Here is a 21,301-nt window from a genome sequence, read left to right as displayed (position 1 = left end):
AATCGTGATAAATAACAAATTCTCCATCTTTTGCATGCTATGTCAAAACCTGAATCAAATGCAATAACCATGAAATAAAGACTACTGAAAATCTGGTTCCTAAGGTTTTTGCTCAAGAAATGCAAACATTTTTTAGGAGAAATGTGTGAAGCAACACACAACCGTATATGTAAATATTACCCCAATTCTATTAATTTAGGGTTTTTTTTTAATAAAGGTCCTGACAATAACTATTTCTTGTGAACAGAATACTTTTGGTATAATCCAAATGGGAAGAAATTGACTGAAAACTGCCTATCTCAAGTCACATATCCAGAGTACCCAGATATTATAAATACACTGAAACCTGAGCAAAATAATTTTACTTTTTCATAGCTGTTTATCCTATACATTAGGCAGTGTACACTTCGGATACAGTCATGTTTACTATTTATGCTATGCTGCTAGTTATCCATATTTGCATGGACTTTTTGCACAGCAACAACAGGCAAAGAAAATGCCACGTGTTAAGTTATTGTTCTTATAAAAGCACAAAAGTCACCAGTTGACTCAGCCACAAATCTAGTAATTCAAATCCAGGCAATATTAAACTTCACTTTATAAGTTGAAAACTCTTACCCTCTATGCAAAATTATTTATACGAGCCTGAGTTCTGGACATTGTCATTATGTTCTCTCTTCTGCTCATTTAAAATTCAATAATAAGAAAGCCTCAGTCCTTTAAATATCTAAACATTTAGATTAATCGTTGTCCAACTTTGATTGCTAGCATTGGATTTACTGCAGTTGTTAAAGGTAAAACATCCAAACGTTTGATTTTGCCTGTAAAGCTAAAATTTAAAATCATTGAATGTTCTATTTTTAATTTGAAAGCAAGAATACTAATAGTCTATTTTGTATAGACGATTTCTTTTCCACAATATGAGCGTAACTATTAAGGAAGTTCAAAATGAATGTTCATTTCTTTCATGTCAAAATGAATGTAAATACAAAACAAGATATCCTTTTAGATATACAACCTGAGGGGAAAGAGGAGTGTATGGAGAAAGAGACAGAAGAAAACAGTTGCCTGATGCTGAAAATATCAGCATGCACCTGAATTACACCGAAGTACAAAATCTGATGCAAGTACAGAAATAAAATACATTAAGAATTTTAGTAAAGGTTTGCAGTAATTCATGATAATTTACACTACCTCTTTTTGCTGTCGCTCTAGCTCTCTCATACGTATATCTCTTGCTTCTGCTCGAGCTGCCCGTTTGGCTGCAAGCCTGGCTTCTGCCTACAAACAAATTGAAAACACTAGAAGTTAAAAACCACATTTTTTGCATAATGGTTTGAATAGAATACTCAATCTCTTCACAAAAACACATTAGGATTCTAACATCACAATATATCAATAGTAAAGAAATCAAGGTTCTCAGAATAATGTTTCAGAAAGGATATATACATAACTCTTTACAGATATCATTACTAGTCAAAAGAATTACATGTTGGTAAAAGAACTGAGTTCAGAAATATTACTATCACTAAATCTAAAAATTCATGTCTTCCTGACTTTAATAGGACTTTGCCTATGAATAGTATTTAAACAGGCATGTATGCAGCTGCAGAATCTTTGACCACAGAAAGACATTAAAACAACAGAAAGGATCAAAACAAAGATATTAAACCACTACTGTCCATGTTGTATTTAAAGGGTCTGCTATCATTTGGATTTATGTCAAAAAACAAACATCTCTTAGATGTTGAATTTCTTCAAACAGCAATCAAACTAAAATCCATTACTGGACAAAATGTAGGAAAGAAATAGTTCACAGTTTCTGAGGAGCTACCTCAAACATTCACCATCACCAAAAAGGGACTTTCCTAGCTTTCCATTCAATCCCTTATACTCCCACCACCTTCCTCAGACACAGCTCCAGCAATCAGGACCTGCCCAAGTCAATATAACTAACTACCACAGCAGAAAGTTAAAAACAAAAAGTAGTTCTCCGAGTTTCCTGCTGTGGCTTGTACAAGATCTCATAAACACCAGACCCAGCAAAAGGGACAGGCAGGACAAACACTAGCAAGACCTTGCCCTTTTCAGTGGCAAAAAGCTGTTACATCTGTACTGCTTGTGAAACCTGGGTATTGTCAGATACAACTATGTATTTTTTCCACCTTCTATCCAGCCTCAACCAAAACAGAAACACACCATCTTTCAGATCTGAAATGCTAACTCAGATTTAATCAGTTAATTACACGAGGTAATAATTTTTGACATAAAGCTAATAGTTGAGGAAAACACAAACTCAATTTTTTCATGTTTGAATGAGTTGATGAAAATTTTCTCTTAAATTTTTGAAATATTAAACCACTGAAGACAGGTTTTTTCCACCAAAAATTCCAGTTGTCTATCTAAGGTTAATTAAAAATTCATGAGAAACACCAGCAGCCAAAAATTTGTAACTCCCAACATCCAAAACACTTAATTTTATAGAACTTCTTAAAAATGTAAAATTCAATGGGCTTTTGCCTTTGGTTAAGATGGGGTATTTTTCTGGTTTTGCCACTATCACAGCATAGGTTCATGTAAATCATCAGTATCCTATAAAATTCATGACAATTGCAAATAACTATCTTTTACTGCACTTCAGGAAAAAGGAATGGGTATTTAACTCAGAGTTTCAATAATGATTTACCTACAGGTACAAAAATATCTACCAAATAATGACAAGACAGACAAACATGTTATAACTTTACTTAAAATAGTTTGTGTTTGTCTTCAAATGACTCATTAAGACTGATTTTCTATATTTTGCATACTCCGATGAAATGATTCCAAGTCTGTGTCAGCACTCTTGACTGCCACGATGTAATCGTTTTTCAGAGCTGCATAAAGCTATTTTAATTCCTACCTGATGACAGCACACAAGAAAAGCAAGGGAATTCCCATGCAACCGGAAGTCTTTTCTCGCTTGCAGCCCTACTCTGTAATTGTCTGTAATAACAGCTCTGTGGCACACAAACTTTCACATAGATACATATGTAGCCCAGGAGAAAGGATTCAAACAGCTGATAATGTTTGGGTTCAGCTGGGTCTATAGATCAGCAGATGTATGCATCTAGCCCTTAGATTTTGGCAACACTTCATTGTTAAAGAAAGTTCATTCTTTTACTGATTCACACTAAAAAGGAATTCACATTTCATCATTCTCTCCTAGTCCTACAGCCAGAGACCTAAACTTTCACATTTCTGCAGTACAGGGGAAACTCCAGTTCTTTCAATTTACTAAACCATTGATAAAATACTGGAAAATTCTACAAATATTTGTCATCAAATAGGTGCCTGAAATTGAAGAAAATTGTTAGAAAAAAATGGTTTGGTATCACATTAATTATTAATCTGAATTAATAGATTCCTCTAAAAAGTACACTATTTCAAAAAGACAGAGAAGTTTGCAAGTTAACCGAAAGTGTGGTTCTCAGGCTTCCTTCACCAAGCCTCAGAGCAAGAGACAAATCACGTTACCATCTGACAGGCCATCATACTGCATCATTTTTTATTTTCAGCAGAATAAAGAATGTCTGCTCAGAGCGCAGACCTCATGTTATTAATAGAGCACTCATACGAATCTTGATAACTACATAATCAAAATTCAAGATTAACATCAATGAAGAAGTAGCCATAATTCAAAAGGATGTTGTTTTCTTCCTGGGTGCTGTTCACTGTACTGTGTTACTGAAGGAAGCCTATGAAAGTTGTGAGACAGATTTCCTCCAACAAACTCTTCACAAATTAAATTCTTCAGCTATGTTGAAATAAAGCTTTAAATATCTGCTAAGGGAAATACAGTGCCACAACAGCTTTGGATAAAGAACCAAATTGAAAAGATTAAGCTGTCGGGACTATAGAAGCAGCACAGAAAAATCTAGACTACTTATTTTTTGGAAAAAAAAAACAAACAACAAAAGCACAGACAGTCATGTTATAATGCTTTTCTAATTAAATTAGTATTGGAATTGAAGAACATTCCAAATACAAGCATGGAATAGTGATGTAGGAGCTTGGGATTCAGTCCAGGTTACTTTCTACAGCTTTCATTAAACAGATTCCAGTCTTAGAAAACCTCAGATTGGCTACTACAGCCTTGATTTCAGTTTCATTGTTCATTGTTCTCTATACAGTCTTTAGACTAGACAAAATATGTTTACAGTAAAGATATATTACAGTACCATCTATTTAGAAGTACAGCTTCTTAAGAAAGATGACATATTTTCCTGAAGTAAAAATTAAACTGTGGATTGCCCAAGATCTAGCAAATCTGATACTTTATTTTAGCAGTTTCTAAAGGGAACTTCCCATTTCTAAAAAGAAATGTGATAGCTAAATTTTCTTGAACAGTTCAACTGCAAATAAGATAGGAGGTATCCAAACTTGTTAGAGCCTTACCAATACACTTACACTGGTGGCTAAAATGGAAAGAAATGGTTTGGTTATATATTCTGGAGGGCAAATAGGAGCCATTAGATATAGATACAGCAATTTTGCATGGAATTCATTCAGGGAAAATCAAGAAAGGAAACAGAAGACTACAGAGAAAAATCTTCGTAACAAAAGAGATTGGGTAGAAAGAAACACATGGAAGAGGCCCTCAAGATTTTGTTTGGACAGGAAAAAAGGACGGATTAATAAAGGATTCATTTATAACTAAATCTGTGATTTTTTTTTTTTTAATAAGAACACACATACTATTCCTTTTCTTCTACATTCTACCCTAAGGAAAATATGTGATTTTTAAACCAAATGCTGTATCTGCATTTTTGGGGGTATTAGCTCTGCTCCGAGTAACAAACTCATCTGTTTTCTGCTGAGTTCTGGACTTCTCATTTCAAAATAGGTACCAAAAAAGCATTACATGCAACAGAAAAGTAGTAATATTTCCTTGCACCTGCAGAAACAGCATTTCATTCTAGAAGAATATGATGATTCTGGCTGGTTTTAAGCAGTTAAGCTACTACCTTGAAACAGCACTCACTTTGATGAGGTTATTTTATTGAATACGTTTAGTGAACATGGGGGTAACGAGAATGTTCTCCTTTGATTACAGGTGACAAGGTCAGTTTCCTCATTTTCACCTAAAAACAATTACTAAAACTACTTAGAGTCACTGAGAACACCATCTCTGCTTACTCCATTTTTAAAATTTTTTTTTTAAATACATAGTCTACCACAATCTTCTGAAAAGCTTTCAAACCAACTTCCAAGGATAATATCTAGTTCTTCAGTTAAATCCAATATATTTTTGGCAAAAAAGAAAGGAGAAAGGGAAAAAGACCATATTTTTATTTGAATGCCTTTGTAAAGATTTGAGTCTGGAATCTCTCCTTTCTGATGCATTTTTTCTCAGTCTCTTCACAGCCATGATCAAGTTCTTCACCAAGGTGAGAATTGTACATTGAATTGATATGGTAGAAGTTTCCATACATGTTGGCAAGGAGAAGCATAACATCTGTCTCCATAGTGTACACAGGCATCTTTCTCCTTCCCTGCACTTGCAAGAAGGAATTCACTAGAAAGCAATAGCATTTTATTTCTCATGTTGTGGAGAAGGTGATTCATTATCACAGATTCAGCATAAAAGCTTCATAAGGATAAAATATAGCCTATATTGCAAGATGTTATTCACTTCTGAAAAAATACAAATGCTTTACATTGAAAACTCAGAATTATTTTGTCATCAGGGGCTACAATACATACAACTCATTCCTCTGTCAAGAGATACACAGCATTTACACTCACACAGCTTCCAAGGCAAGAGGCCCAGGCCAGTAAGGTTTTCTGTCTTCCACCAGGTGCCCCGCCATTGGTACCTGGCTGCCCTTCTGCCACCGGGTGTTGGACAGAACAGAGGGAAGGACATTCTGCCAGCTCCAGCAGAGCATCAGGATGAGCATGTTAACAGCGTTCACCCTATTCCTTAATACACTACTACACACTGCAATATAAAGTTTACTTCATCACTTAAGTGAACATGCATTATTTCTCTCTTCTGTTGCTCATTTTCTTCTGTATTCTCATTTCCACACTTTTCAGACTCCGCATATCCTTACTGTCTCACGGACTCAAAGCAATACCATCATTCCTGTGCCAAATGCATTTCTTATACCTCCTCAGAAATATCTTCCTTCCACTTATTTCTGATGTGCCCGCTCTTTTCTCTAGTTGCCTACAAAGAAAACACTATAAACAACAAAGTCTTAAGGTTTACATGACTTAAAGTTTTAGGATCACTTATTTCTGATGTAACTTATTCTTTTTCCATTTATTATACAGATCATATATAGATTACAAAAATCTCTAAATACTTTATCTCCTATAAAATATCTTTAACCATTATCAAAAAACAACAACAAGCAAAATTCTGAATTATTACTGAAAGTAGAAATAGCTGATTTAAATATTTAAGTGGTCTCGTAAAATACAAATTCAAAAATCATCAAGCATCTACAAACTCTGTAGAGCATCTACAAACTCAGGGTGTTCTCTGGGATTTTGTTTTCTTAAGAAAAGCTGAAGCTGTATGAAGAGAGAAACATGTACTGAACTTTGAAAAAAATCAGTATGACAGACTATGTTGTTAACTCTCTTAAAATTCATGATATAGCCTTCATGCATTTTAAAATATTGAACTTTTGGCTTTTTCTACCCTGGCAATTAAGTAACATGACATTTTTGACCAAAGTAAGAACAACTGCACTATACCCAAAGTTTGAGCAACTACACAGTGAATTTTAAATCCACACAAATCTCTATTCTCTCTCATGACAAACTGATAAAGTGTTTCCAGGCTCCTGCTATTCAATGAAAACAGAACTATGAGAACAGTTCCTGAAAAAATACAAAAAAAGATGCTACAAGGAGGGAGTCAAGTGAATCGTGATGCAATTGTTGTCCATAAGTTCTAGTTCTTTGTCATCTAGAATTATTCAGCCCTGAAGAATGGAAGGGTTGCTGATGCAAGCATAAAAAGAAAGGATATAAAAGGTAAACCCTGATTCAAACTGCTGTTTCTCAGGTTGAGGCTGGTGAGGTGACAAAATTCAGACTCTTCTCACTTTCTGGCACGATGTTCATTGTATCTGAGTTTGAACTGAAGTTAATGTAAGAACGCAGAAGTAACTGAAACCTCTGCTCTTGCATATAGGGCTGGTCTTGGAGAAAGAGGTCTCAAGTAATCGTTAACAGATGCCTGGTGATGACAGGTTACTGCTGGACATTTAAAATGAACACAACAACTTGTCTGTAAATTACAAAGACAAGCAAAGCAGTGATGCAGTTGTCAGCTTAAGATACTCTGGTCCACAAAACAGCTTTATAAGCAGACTCTCCATACAATACCATAGGAAAAACAGATCTCGAGATCTTATCAGCTGTATCCAGCATAGACTGCGAACATAACCTTGAGAATATGAACTTCAATTTTTACTTAGTTCTTTGTTAAACAAAAAAGATTCCCACATAAGAATCTAATCTTGACAGGAACCTGAAGTCACACTTGACAATCCCTATCTGTTGTTTGGAAAGGCAGAACTTTCCACAAGAGAGAAGAAACTGTCTTCCACACCAGCTGGCTTGTATTCTTTGTCAATTTGAGAAAGCTAACAACTTCTCTAGCTGTTGTAATGGATGCAGAAGAAATCAAAGTGGTATAAAGAAACTCCTCATTTTCAGGAGATAGCTTTTTTTTTTTTTTTAATAGAGATAAGATGACTTCAAATTAACCTTGCTATAATCTGAAGACACTTGCTAACACTGCACTTCAATGTCACTAGATGCATTTATACTCGAGAGTTCCATTTCTCCTTGCAGGGAACACCTGGACAATATACCTACACCTGTTTCTAGAGCTTTTGAATCAAACATGATAAACTGGTAATCCTCTCTGTGCTATCAAGGTAAGACTTTCAAACTGACCAGCTACAACTAATATCAGTTAAGATACTGAATAATATGACAAGAGCATTGCTTCCAGAAAACAATGCATAGATCCCTGTCCCTATGTATGTATATCACCTTTACTCTTCCTCAGTTTCAATGAGCACAAGGAATTCAGTGCCAGGGAGTACAATACACAAACAGAATACAAAGTAGGTCTCAAAGAAAGAGGTCTGGAAACTCTGAAGTTCTTGGAATAAGGCAGTAATTCACTCCAATGTCGATGTTTTAGCATACTTGTGCCTTATTTAGTGCAGAGGCATTGCAGATGAATTTGTCTCAATGCAAACTTCCAGAGCAAGGAAAAGATATGAAAGAACTTTCTATATAACAGTGCTAGTGGTACAGGAAGTGAAGGGGAGGAGACAACCAAGAGAGGAAAAACTTTCCTATGCAGAGGAAAGATGGAGAAAATTAAAGAAACCTCATAAGGAGGAAGTAGTCTGACCAAGCCCCTCAGATCCTAGGATAGTGCCCTTGTATTCCATTAAATGTTGTCCTGTAAGATGAGACATCAGATTCAACCAGTGCATAAAAATTACTATATAGAATTTATTGGATCAGTACCAAAGAATTCTTCACAAAAAATTTCCTATAAAGCGGATGGGTTTTGATACCAAAAGGAAGACAGCACCTTTTTGTTTTGACACATCCCATAGAACAAGGAAAACTCAATTTTGTCAAAGCAGAGTGGTGAGAAAGAGTAAGATTAGTGCTTTCTGAAATCTGAACTTTTGGAGGAAAAACACCTGGAACTTCATACACTACCCTAGAAGTATTTGCTAGTATTACAAACCCTGATAATTCCTAGTGCCATTTTGTGACTGCTCTAAATCCCAGAGCACTTCTATGCAGATCTTCCTGAGTGCCAGCCTTTTGTTTGAGCATATTCTGTTTACCATCTCTTGATACCTAGAACACCTCTTAGGAACATTTTTCTCACAAGACATCTGACTTCTGAATTATAGGACTCAACTGTTATAAGTAACATCTGCTAAAAAAGTAATTTCGGAAGAGGAAGTTGAAGAACAAAACAGCCTTTGACAATAAAAAGATAAGAAAGCCATGTTGCTGAGATAATGGCCTCAGAACAGCAAAGCCCATCTACTCTATACACTCATGCACTGAAAAATGGCATGCCTTATGTCAGCATATTAACAGAAAACTCTCCCCAGTCTCAAATAAGGCATATGTATGGGATGGTAAAATCAGATGCTGAAGACAGAACTTAAGCTTTGTTAACTGGCCTCTGCTGTTATAACCTAAGAAATACATTCTGTTCCTTTAAATAAAAAGTTTTCTTTAGGATGAGTTGGCTACCACTATGAATTACAGCTGCCAATTTAATGACAACAGCTGCTGTCTGACATGGGATCTGAGGGCCAGCTTCTCCTACAGACCAAGGGATTAACAATCTGACAGTTGTACATATTGTGATAATACAATATTCATGACAACAGACAACTTTACACACCATTTTAAAATTGGATAACAATTTTAATTTAAGACTCTTAAAGTGAAACCAAGATATGGCAACACAAAAGAAGAAAGGGTGCTATACACTGCCTCAAAAACATGTATGTAAAGGTAACAAGCCATTTTATTCTGAAATACACTGAATTCTCTTCTCCCTATAACAAGCCATGAAAGGTGACCCTCAAAATACAGAAAAATGCCAGACTATTAGAAAGGGAAAAAAATAATTCTAATAAGAAAATCAGAAGTAATATTTAAAACAATTTATTTCTAAGAGGTTTTAAGAATTATTAACAGACATAAACCAGTTAAAGACCATATGAAATGCCTAGCCCATAAATGATATGCTGATCAGCATAAAAATTTTAAATATCTTTAGCAGATTTAGTTTACTATTAGAATACTCAATAACTTTTATGAGCTTTTCAGTAAGTTGCTTTGCAGTTCATTTTTGACAGAAGAGAAAGGAAGACTTAATATACATTAATCCCTGGAATAGACATACTCAACTGTTATCTCTGCGAGATAACACCTCTAGCTGCAAGACACAGTATTAATTTTGTATTAAGGGAGAAAAACAGCCCTTTGTTTTTTGTTTAATTTATGCTCATGCTCAAATTTTAATTGAAATGGTTAGAACAAAGCACCACAGTATTTTTAAGTAAGACAGTACTTATTAATTACACCTTTTTCCCTAGGCTAAGTTCGAAGCTGATGTTACTGTACTGGAACCACACACAGAATACTTGAACAAAATTTAAAGCCAGATTCCTTCTCCTTTGTTAACTGTGTTCCCCAAAAATGGGAGATGAAACTTGATGAGTGAGACAGTACATGATCCAGAGCCCCACAAAGAACACATCTGGTAAGGCAAGAACTTCCATTAGATTTGGTGTGAACACAGCGTTCTGGAAAGTTACCAACTTTTTTTTTTCCCCCTGACAAAGCATTTCCTTTGCCTACAGTCTATGACAGCTACATTTGAAATGCATACAGACGCTGTGTCTTCAAAGACCTATCACCTACCTATTTTCTCTTACATGCACATATATATACACACACATACAGATAACAGTTTACATTACAAGTCTAGTTAGAATCTGCGTTTTAAACTCATGTCAACTAGGGCGAGCAGCTTTGTAGCTCAAAGCTTCTGTATGCACTTGTATACAAACAGTACTAAGGCTTTTGTTTCCAAGTCACAGCATTTCCTCCCAGAAAAACTCAAGTTCAAATAGACATCTGCAACACTCCAAATTGCAGCTGCCTCCTTCCTATATCCGGAGGGACAAAATTCCCCGTTCTATTTACTTCTTGTTAACTGCATTTCTTGCTGGTTACCTCCAGCTCTCTATTTTTCAGGTGATGACTCCGTAAAAAAAAAAATCCTGGTATAGTGTATGTATCAGACTTATTTTGACAGAAACGTGACTTACTCATCCAACACTACTACACTGTACTTACCGTCTTAAGAATACTGTGTACTGCAATAGGATAAAAGTTGAATTTTTTAGTTTTAGACCTGAGACAGCAACTAGATTTCTCATTTATCTTTAGCTAATCATATAACTATCTGGAGAAATAGCTGGTAAGCTGAAGTGTGATCCTGTGAAGCTACACTCATCATATCTTGTTGTGACAACGTTTCAGTAAATGTGATTTTTTTTTTTAAATCAAAAATACTCTTAGTTTGTATTAACTGTCATATTTCTGACTAATTACAGTTTTTAATGCACAGCTTAAAAAATTTTACAAACCTCTCTGGCAACATTACTCAGAGCTTCATCTTCTGCAGAAAACCTGTCTTTCACGGGAGTTCTCTTCCGTCCTGATCCAGGAGTTCCCATTTTTATTCTCTGGTTCTGTATTTGCAAAGACAGACAGGAAAAATCTCAGTTTTCAGATCTGAAATTAAAAACAAACAACCCACACCCCAAATGTACTAAGTTCTCCAATTCTTTAGCTATATAATTCTCAAGAAGCCTACATGCCATTGGCACAAAGTTATCCAGCAGTTGTATTTCTGGTAAAACTTTATCACAAAATCTTGAGGCAGCTTTATAGAACACCACTGCATCCTACAAGGCGCTACACAGCATTTTTCTACTGAACTGAACCCACTAGTTTACCTACAGCTTCGAAGTTATGCACAACTGTGAACTGCTCCTAGCTCAGTGACACTACCTATGTACCCTGTCACTTTTCACAGCTCCTAAAACTAAAAATCCATTTAATTTTATGGACATGAAGAAAATCTATAGGCAACAACTGGTTCAAGAATTAACCTTACACGACCATTAGAACTCTCTCCAAAACAGAAAAGATAGATCAGCAGACATACTTTTCGAAGGATCAAAGGTGGTAGATGGGACTCACCTACATTTTAATGCAGCTGTTCTTATTCAGATGCAACTGAACGAGAAGCACAATCTTCTACTAAAGTAGAAATTTTACTATAGAAGTAAAGACATTTCTAGGCAAACCCTCTTTTCCGTAACAATATTCCTAATTTAGGAAATGAAGAGAGAAACATACTAGCATCATATCCCCAGAATAATGCATAAAATACCCTCCTTAGCCTTCTTCCAGAAACCTCTATTATCAATTGCAAAACTATAAATATCACCACTAAACCAAAACATAACACACAGTCACAGACAGCAAAACATTACTCAGAAAAATAAACTAAATTAGTTTTATTTTTTATATCCTAAAGAAACCCTACCTCCAGGCATTGAAGTCCTTCCAAATGTCAGATCAGAATTTGGTGGTAGTCCAGCTATTTGATATAAACAACGAAAGTGTTCCACATAGGGCTTAGGAAGACACCTTATTTAGAACAAAATTTTCTTAATGAGAATAGAAAAGGTCTAGAAGGGAACTACTATTGCCTATCCATTTGAAACTGAACTGGTGCAAGAACTATCTTTCATACTGGATCTGACCAGCAAACATGCAACAAGTCCCTACAATTTAATCAGAGGGGCAGCAGGGGGGAAAGAATGTGACGGGCATTTTTGTACAAGCAGTTTTGACTATTATTTTTAAACAGCTATCACAAAGCCAAAATATATTGGGGTACTTTCTGGTGCTCAAAGATACCAAGTAGCCTCACAGCTTTTTTTTTTTTTTTTAGCTTCTACACTTCTTTCCCCCTCCACAACTTTATGCTGCTAGTCCTCTCTTTTCCTTACAGGCAGGAAGTCTGTTATTCTGCAGGTATTTTATTACTTTTTATATGTTTAGACAAGGGAAATAGAATATTTCCTAGTGAAAGAAAAAAAAAACAGACTTGAAACTAGATGTCCAACCTTCTTAAAAGCTCCCACATAGGACAGATACAACTCTGCGATAATATTATTCAATTCCTGTTGCTATTGAGACCAAAACCAAACATACTCAATACTGGTGCACAACGACTCCTTAAAGGAGAACTTGCAGTGTTTGAGGATGAGTAGCAGAGGAATAAAACCACAGCATCTGAAGGGGCCAAGAAAGATGCAGTTCTGTCATCCAATAATAAACACACTCCTGATGGGGAAGCGAGGATGCAAGTACCCCTCTGGATTCCATCCATTCCTCCACAGACTGCTCATTTATTTTGCAGTGCAGTGTTTGGATAAAATACAGGCATTTGTGCCAACACACAGAACTCACCTGTCAGGGAGTGTTTTTAACCATCTGCATGTGGCTCATGGTTCAATATACTTGTTACTCCCCCACAACATGATTTTTTTGGTTGTTGTTTGTTTTGGCTTTAATTCTGGTGTTAGTCAGCAGCACACTTTCCAGCAGAAATAGAAGATTCCAGCCTCACTCTTTAAGGGAAACTGAGGTAAGGCCTGGGACACGTATTGCCACTGTTAATATATGTGGTAAGAGTCTGTCTTTTTAGTCTTAAAAACAAGCAAGTGAACTTAACGTTTTGTACTCGGATGAATTTAGATATATACATGCAGAAAGCAGTCTGGAGATCTCTGGGGCAAAGGTTTAAGCTCAGAGCTACAGGTTGCTGCCCACATTCATAAGAAATGTCTCCAAAAAACAGCATCATCTTTCAGTAATTTCTATTGATTGACTTCAAATAAGAAAAGCAGATAGGGCCCAAAATAAAAGTCGCATCACCATAAAATAATAATCCCCTACTGCAGTAGGTTTTCACAAGGTTATATATTAGAAAAAAAAAAAAAAAAAGAAAAATCAAAAAATTATGTTATTACAATAGATCAGTTCATGCAAGCAACAGAACTCAAGCCTATCTACTAAAAAAGGTCATTAAGCATGAAGTGAAATCCTCTTAATTTATATTTCTTAACTAAATATTTACAACATAAGTAAAAACTGCAGAATAACCGCACATATCATAGACTTGAACTGCACTTCTGGACATCCTTTAAACAACATAGCACTTCTAATAGACAACTAACTGCTAATTCAGGGAGACTCCCTCCATGGGCAAACTGATTTGGGGAACTGAATGTAATAGGTTATACAGCTATTTTTAGTATAACTGTGTTCAGACTAACAAATAAGTACTAATGTATATACATAGTGAATTTTTTTTAAAATTAGATGCTGATGTTTTAAATGAGCAAAAGGTGCTTCATCTCAGTCTCACTGTAGCATAATTGTGCCAAAGTCACTGTGGAGGAAGGGAAGTGTGACATCTCTGACAGCCATCTGCCACACTTCTCACCTAGGATGAGCACAGAACTCCTGATTAAGCCCAAATCCAGAAAAGGGAGCAGGGACAGACTACCTAGAAGGTATACAGAGATGTTATACAGAGACGTTGCCTTTGTCTACAAGGAGGAGTTAGGAAATCCAAAGTTCAGCTGAAGTCAAAACTAGCAGAAGCTGGTAAAGACAAAAAGAAAGGCTACTGTAAGGACATTGGGAACAAAAGAAAGACTAAGAAAACTACAGGGCCATTGCTTAGCGAGGCAGGGGACACAGTGGGAGGTGTTTGCAAGGCTCAGCCTTGGCATAATGGTCCAGATAACAACAATGTGAAGATAGGAATTTTTGTGTGTGATTCAAATATGCAAAATTGTCTGACAGGATATCTGCCCAAAACTGGTCATGTTGAAGACCAAGAAGATAATCAGATTACATTAGAAACACAAAGAAATGTCTGAAATAAAGGAGTCCTCTTGAAAAGAAGCTTAAAAAAAAATTATGAAAGTCTGTATCAGTGGGAGAGACCTTGGAGAGGAAACAGCATCAGTCAAAACCCTGTTTGACACCGTCAGAAGTCTCCACACTGACAGCACCATTTTATCTGCCCAGGCCAGAGAGCACAGCATCCCTCCTGGAGGGTGGGAGGTCTTGCACTCCAGCTAGCAGGTGGTCAGTGCAAGGTGCAGGAAGGGAGAACTCCCACCTCAGATTCATGAATGCGAGCTTGTGAGGTGCACTCTGGCACGTGTGTTAGGGCGTTGTAGGGAACAGCATAGGGTACACACAAATCTAGGAGCATCCACACCTCCAACAGGAATCACATGCAAATAAGGGACCCTGGTGTTGAAGAACAGATAGTAGTAAAACAGTGGCCTAGATTGGGTGTGAAATGTCCAGCCTAAAGATACTCGAAATTTGACTGGACAAACCTGCTCTAATTGACCACACTTTGGGCAAGGGGTGACCTCCAGCGGTTCCTTCCAAAATAAAAGATTACATGATTCCATAGTTACTATTGCTGCCAGCTTTGAAACTAAAACTCAATATAAGCTTCCTTTAGTGAGATGTTTTAATATTCCTTCAAGGGTCTTGTCACAATTTCTCCCATTCCATGTAATTTTTGAGGTGATGAATGTCGAAGTATTTAATGTCTTGTTATACAGTTCTGTATTAAAGAGATCTAGTTCTATTACTAATAGACACATTAGCCTAATGTTAAATGTATCATGATGTTACTTCTTAGAAAAATATAAGGTGCCAAATACTTCATGTGCATGCAGAAGTATTTCTTAGGTGCTTCACTTTTAACTTGCTAATTACAGGAAAAAATATTGTGCTGCATGTTATAAAGAATTTAACATATGCTAGAACATCAGAATTTTCACAGAAAATAAGCAAAGAGAACCCCAAAACAAAGCACAACTACACAAAAACCAGTTTGTTACACTGGCCTTCCTAAACTATAAAAGTTAATAAAAGGTAAGCACGTTATAATATGCTGCATTTATGGTTCAGAATTACTGAGTCACATCTATTACATGCTTACTTTACACTATACAATGGGTTACTTGCTATATTATATAACTAAGGGACATTCTGTTGTATTTAATTCCAAAAACCTGAAGTCCCCAAACCAGCCAGAAGACCTGTGAGGAGCTCCCTCAAGTTTCCCCTCTCATTTGTCTTTACTGCTGGCATATATAAATTTTATCTCTTCCCTAAGTCTTTGCTGTCTACTCTTCTTCCTATTACCTCCTGACTAAAGATTCTCTTTGTTTTTCCCTTCCTAGAAAAATGTGTGACCCGTCTTACGTAAAACAGAAGCTACACTACAATTTAAGGCCCTATCACTCACCACCTTCAATGGCACCACCTGTTCTGATGCCAGTGTATTTGGCATCACATACATGCAAGGCATTCAGATACTACAGTGTGAACAGGCTATAAATAGATTGAAACGCTCCTTTTCTCTCCTTTTCTCTTTCAAGTAAGACCACAAGATAATTAAAATTCACCTGTGTAGAAACAATCTCTGTACATTTGATCCAACAAAAGAAAAGCACAGCCCTGCTCTAGAGCCACTGGCTGTTAGAACCAGCCTCACAGTTTCCCAATTAATACTGGAATAAAAGCCAGTAGCCCTGAACTTTAAGGCCAAAGCCACAAACATGACAGTTTGTATCTTTAAAGCAGTAAATTATTTTCATCCTGGGAAGGAGTTGCACCTTTTGTCCATAACATCCAAAGTTTCTTTCAGTTTCAGTTGTCCATGTGCAAAGGTAGCATTTTTATCTGCTACAGACCTCTAAAAATCTGAATCGAGCAGACCATAAAGGAGGTTCTACAGAATACTGCAATAGCACTAACTGCCCCTGCTGTTGGAAATTATCTTGGACATGTGATATGATAAACACTGATGGTAAATTGTTTATTATAAAATATAATCTGAATGTAATTTCACAATATTAGAGTATATAAATACCTAGGTTCGTTACAGTATTTTCTCTCTTAACAAACAAGACATAGCACTAAGTATTTTCAATAAAACCCAAAGGTCTTATAGAACACATAGTAGTAGCCTGTGTGATCAACTTCAGTTATAAGTTGATTCAATTTAAATTAGTGGCTAAACTCTTTGATTTCATAAGAACAAAAAGGCAATGAAGTCAGTGGGAGAGGGGAATAATAACACAGAGGAAGGCTAGAATTTTTTTAAATCAGGCTAAAAACCTAAAAGAATCCAAATGAAAGTTACTTCGATAAATAATATTAGAAACATATTAATAAATAAGGAGGATGAATGTAAGAAGCAGAAAAAAAACCCAAACATTCCTCACCAGCAAATCTCACTAATCACTGGTTGCTAATAAAGCACAAACAGTAATAACTCATTTTGATTTCTGACAGTTCCACAAATATTAAGTATTCTCATGAAATATACTAAAGAGAGCAAAAGCTTTTTCAAATACCTAACTAAAAAGAAAGATCTAAGAAGCAGGAGTGCTATGCAACGGTGACGGAGTTGAAATTAAAGAATCTAAATATACTTCCTAAGCTAATAGAACACTTGCTTTTTACTTCAACAAATGAATACTGCTGACGAGTGAAGGTATGGAAGCTACCATAATTAAAGCAAAGTTCTAAAAGTTAATGTGCTCAGAACAGTGAAAAACCCAACCCAGCAATTTTTAAGAACTGTCTCATGAAACTGCAGCTCTAACAACACAAAGCTACAAACAAGCCATTGGTATTATTTACTGCAAAGCAGCAGAAGTAGTATTTGTATTTGAGAAGAAACAGAAAAAAAATCCCATTGGAAATCACAATCTTATTTCCTTAACGTTCAGTGCTCTGTCAAAGCAAACTCTAAAGGAGACACAGAAATAGTAGTCCATGGGCCCAAAAGCACCTGAGAAAGAAAAGGAGCTGCACAATCACAGGGGGACTATGACCCAATAAAGGAGCATTCGGAGAGCAAGAGAGGGAAATAAACAAGGTTTTAATGCTGTAGTTTCAAGGATTCATTTAGAATTTTCATTCAGAATAACCTTGTTCAGAAGATTAACTGAAAACAGAGTTATTTCAAAAAAAGAGCTCCTAATATAAGCAAAAGAGCCTAATGCTAAAGGGAAAAAGCAAAGACTGAGAAAAGCATGTAATTACTGTCTGCCAAAAGATTACAGTGCTTACCACTGTTATCCCAGTTCATGAAAAGTGGTTCCATTTTAAAAAAACCTGTTCATCTCTAATCATGGCCCACTTCAGAAACCACTGGCACAAAGTTTCTGCTCTGAGTGGACAAGCTCATGTCAGCTTATTCAGGAAAAATGTTGCTCTTTGGATAGCTGACAGTTAATCCAGTGCAAAGTGACAACTGCACAATTTATCCCTTTAATGCAGCATATTTGCAATTTATTTGCCATTTTAAAATCTGATAAATACAACTTATGATTTCAATGTTTAGCAGCAGAATGGCAATGGCAATTCCTCAGAGGAAGTTGAAACCCTCAGTTTGTTGGTGTTATTAAGCTACAGATGAAGAGAAAGTCACCAGTTAATCAAAAAGCCATTACACAGTCTGAAAAAGCTTTCCCTGATGGAGCCATAAAGTGTAACCATGCCTGGTAAACTCCAGACTCACCAGCCTGTATTTAGTGACCTTCCTCAGTCTTCGCAAATTACTAAAACACCAAGACAACATCATGCAGTGATGCAACTTCAAGGAAACTCATATGAAGTATGAGTTCTCTGCCAGTCGGTTCCTAACAGCTGCACTTGGAGATACCATTACTCCACAAACCAAAACATTACATACAGGATATTCTAGTCAGTGACAAAAAGCATCTGCAAAGCTCCTGTAATAGTCACTCACCAGAGGAACTCTCAGGGCACAATGTGAAGCATATATGAGTTTCAGAGAAGCGTAACACAGTTGTACTTCTCCAGAATCAGTGCTACCATAAATGCTGAAGATCCAAGAACAAATTAAGAAATCAAATGGGATTTTAAAATATGAGGAAATGACAGTACTATAATGAGCACCATGAAAAATGATGGGAATGCGTAATAAAAAACAAATTCACAAGGATCTTCCATAAGTGCTTATTCTAAAATGGAACAACCATAATTTTTACACTGTCAGCTTTTCCAAAATGAGTATCCTTTCTGTCATTTTGCAAAAGAATGATTCATTACTCATTGAAAAAAACAAAACAAAACACTGCTACTATATTGAGGCTCCATTTTTTTAATGAAACAAACAGAGCGCCCCATGGTAACAACCCACATTCAGTAATGAGCTGCAACTATTTAAAATATTTTTCCATTACTAATTTAATACACTCCTACACTCTTTTCTACTACTGCTACGGTTACAGTAGAATGAATAAAAGCTAGTGAAGCAAGCAGGACAAATTCTTGGGTACCCCTTAGAGCTTTCTCCACCTGCTGTTGCTTCAATCAGCTGACATCACTCCTGCTGACCAGTCCCTACTGCGGTAGCAGGCTGGTAGGCTTCAAACACTTGTTCCCACCTGGCCCTTTGGGAGATGCCCCTTCACCTCTTCTTTTGGAGCAGTACTAACTCTGCATGACTAATACAAAATAAAAAAAAAAAAAGAACCCACACTTGATCATCTTCACAAGCAGACAGCACTATTTACACAAACTATTTTCAAGAACACGTAATGCATAAACACAAACTGTCCATTACATGCATTTGTGTGTTATCTAGTTTCCCGATATTCAAGATAGTATGTTTAGATTACTTTCCCAGAAGGCATCTCTAATAATTTTTTTGCAACCCTACTGGACTCTGCTGACCCGTAACTACTACTACACACCTTCACACCATGATCAAACACAGAGTATCAAACAAAAACATCGCTATCAAATCTGTTCCTGGTTTCTAATCCTCTGCTGGCATTATATACCAGAGGTATTCAATTATATAAGATACCACTTTAGGCTTTTTGGGTATATGGCAACTTGTGCACTATCCAAAAGTCTAGAATGTAACATGTTTTACAGACCCCCCCACTACTTGCGAGTCCAATTTAAACAGCACTTTCTAATAGTTCATGTGTGTTGAAGAACTATGCCATCTACAGAGACAGCAAGTCATTAAAAAAGAAAAAATAAACTCCTTTGGAGTCACTTGTTGAGAAGTACTGATGTTTAGGGCAACAAGCTTACATCTGACACATTTCACACAACTGCCTTCTATTCACAAGTTCTCAGCTACAGCCAGGAATTCAGTTCAGGTAAGACTGACTTGACTCTCTCAAGGTAAACATCTCCAAACACAAGTCACACAAAACAATGGAAAAAGCATGTCATGTACGTCAAACTATTTTGTACGGCTACAGCACCTTTCATCTCTTGTTACATCATCACTAAGCAATTACATTAAGCAAGGAAGCCGATGTACATTAAGATAGTAACTGTTTCTGTTATTTAATTACATCACTTTAAAGTCAAGACACAATGAATGTTTAAAGAACCCACCAGACAAGCGTCTGTATAATCTTACAGGAAATCTGTAACAAAAAGCCCCACATATCTCCAAAGATGTTCGATGCTAACAGTGACATTTTAAAGGGATAAAATTGATCGTAGACCTTCCTCATTTCAAGCCAAAAATGTCTGTAAGTCTCTCTAAAATAAGGGAGGCACTGAGTAAGATCATACAAATCTAACGTAGCACAACTTCATCTACAAAACGCTTTTATTATCAGTGAAATACGTAACACTACCTACCCTTCAACGTACCATGCTAAGATTCAAACTAGAAATCACTTAGAACACACGGTGCAGATCACAGTCCTGAGCTAGTTTTGGGCTCCTTCCAAATTCATGAATGCGTCCATCTCTCTTAACATCAACTGTCTCTTTGAGATCACAGCAGCAGGGTATACTACGAATAAATAAACAAACGTGCTAGAAATAAATAAATGCCCGAATAAGCATCAGAAGGCCTGTGCTGAGCCCTCCTGTAACGCTACCGAGGGAGCACGCCCTGCTCCGGGGAGCAGTGGAGCTGTGGCAACGTGCTTCGAGGAAGTGCGAGAGAGAAAGGCACTGAAATAACACACAACTGTGATTTGAGGACATTTTCCCTTCTCTCTTCCTCCCCCTTCTTCCGCTGTTCCCACTCAGGACCCAGGCGTGAACGGCACCTTCCCGCAGGCCTGCGGGCCGGGGGTGATGGATCGAGCCCGGCGTGCGGGCCCGAAAGGGCTGGGGCGGTCCCGGCTGCCCCTTGCCCGCCCGCATCAGGTCTGACAGCGGCCAAAACGCAGGAGCCGCACACCACCGCCCCAAGCTGCCGCCCCTAGTTTCTGTTCACCTACCTGACGAGTGAGCCCCGGCTGAGCCCTCCCCGCTGCTCTAAACCCGAAGAACCGGGTTCCCACCCTGCTTCCCCGCCCCGTCCGGGTTTGTATGCCTGACACCCTTCCCCCCCCCTCCCCTGCCCTCACCCTCTTCTCGCCCGGGCCCCAAGCAGCCTTACCTGCGGGCCAGCCTGCTGCAGCACCCCAACGCCTTAACAGGGAGGGGGGAGTTGTTTCACTCTCCCCTCCCCTTCCAGGGGTGCGAGAGGTTCGTGGATCCCGGCTTCGCCTCAGGCTCCTGCCTTCCCACACTCCCCAACGCCCAGAGT

At 37.2% G+C, this 21,301-nt stretch overlaps 1 protein-coding gene across 9 annotated transcripts in view; it reads right to left on the bottom strand.

Moving 5' to 3' along the window:
• Nucleotides 1–21,295, bottom strand: part of LRRFIP2 (LRR binding FLII interacting protein 2) — a 59,742-nt gene extending 38,447 nt beyond the window's left edge. For 8 of the 9 annotated variants that reach the window (XM_026843887.1, XM_026843891.1, XM_026843890.1 and 5 more), the window contains exons 1-3: nucleotides 21,152–21,295; nucleotides 11,217–11,321; nucleotides 1,195–1,281 (exon numbers count right to left, since the gene is read on the bottom strand). In XM_026843887.1, the coding sequence (XP_026699688.1) occupies nucleotides 1,195–1,281; nucleotides 11,217–11,306 (177 nt within the window). In that variant the 5' untranslated portion in view covers nucleotides 11,307–11,321; nucleotides 21,152–21,295. Of the gene's footprint in view, nucleotides 1–1,194; nucleotides 1,282–11,216; nucleotides 11,322–20,990; nucleotides 21,037–21,151 lie in introns of those variants that run through there. The other variant, XM_026843888.1, reaches the window with a different exon arrangement.
• Nucleotides 21,296–21,301: the final 6 nt, after the last annotated feature.

Source organism: Athene cunicularia (assembly GCF_003259725.1).
Source record: "Athene cunicularia isolate RWA chromosome 2 unlocalized genomic scaffold, athCun1 chr2_part2, whole genome shotgun sequence".
NCBI lineage: Eukaryota > Metazoa > Chordata > Aves > Strigiformes > Strigidae > Athene > Athene cunicularia.
Note: the sequence above shows the minus strand (reverse complement) of the source record. Positions and strands in the feature narration are given on the sequence as shown.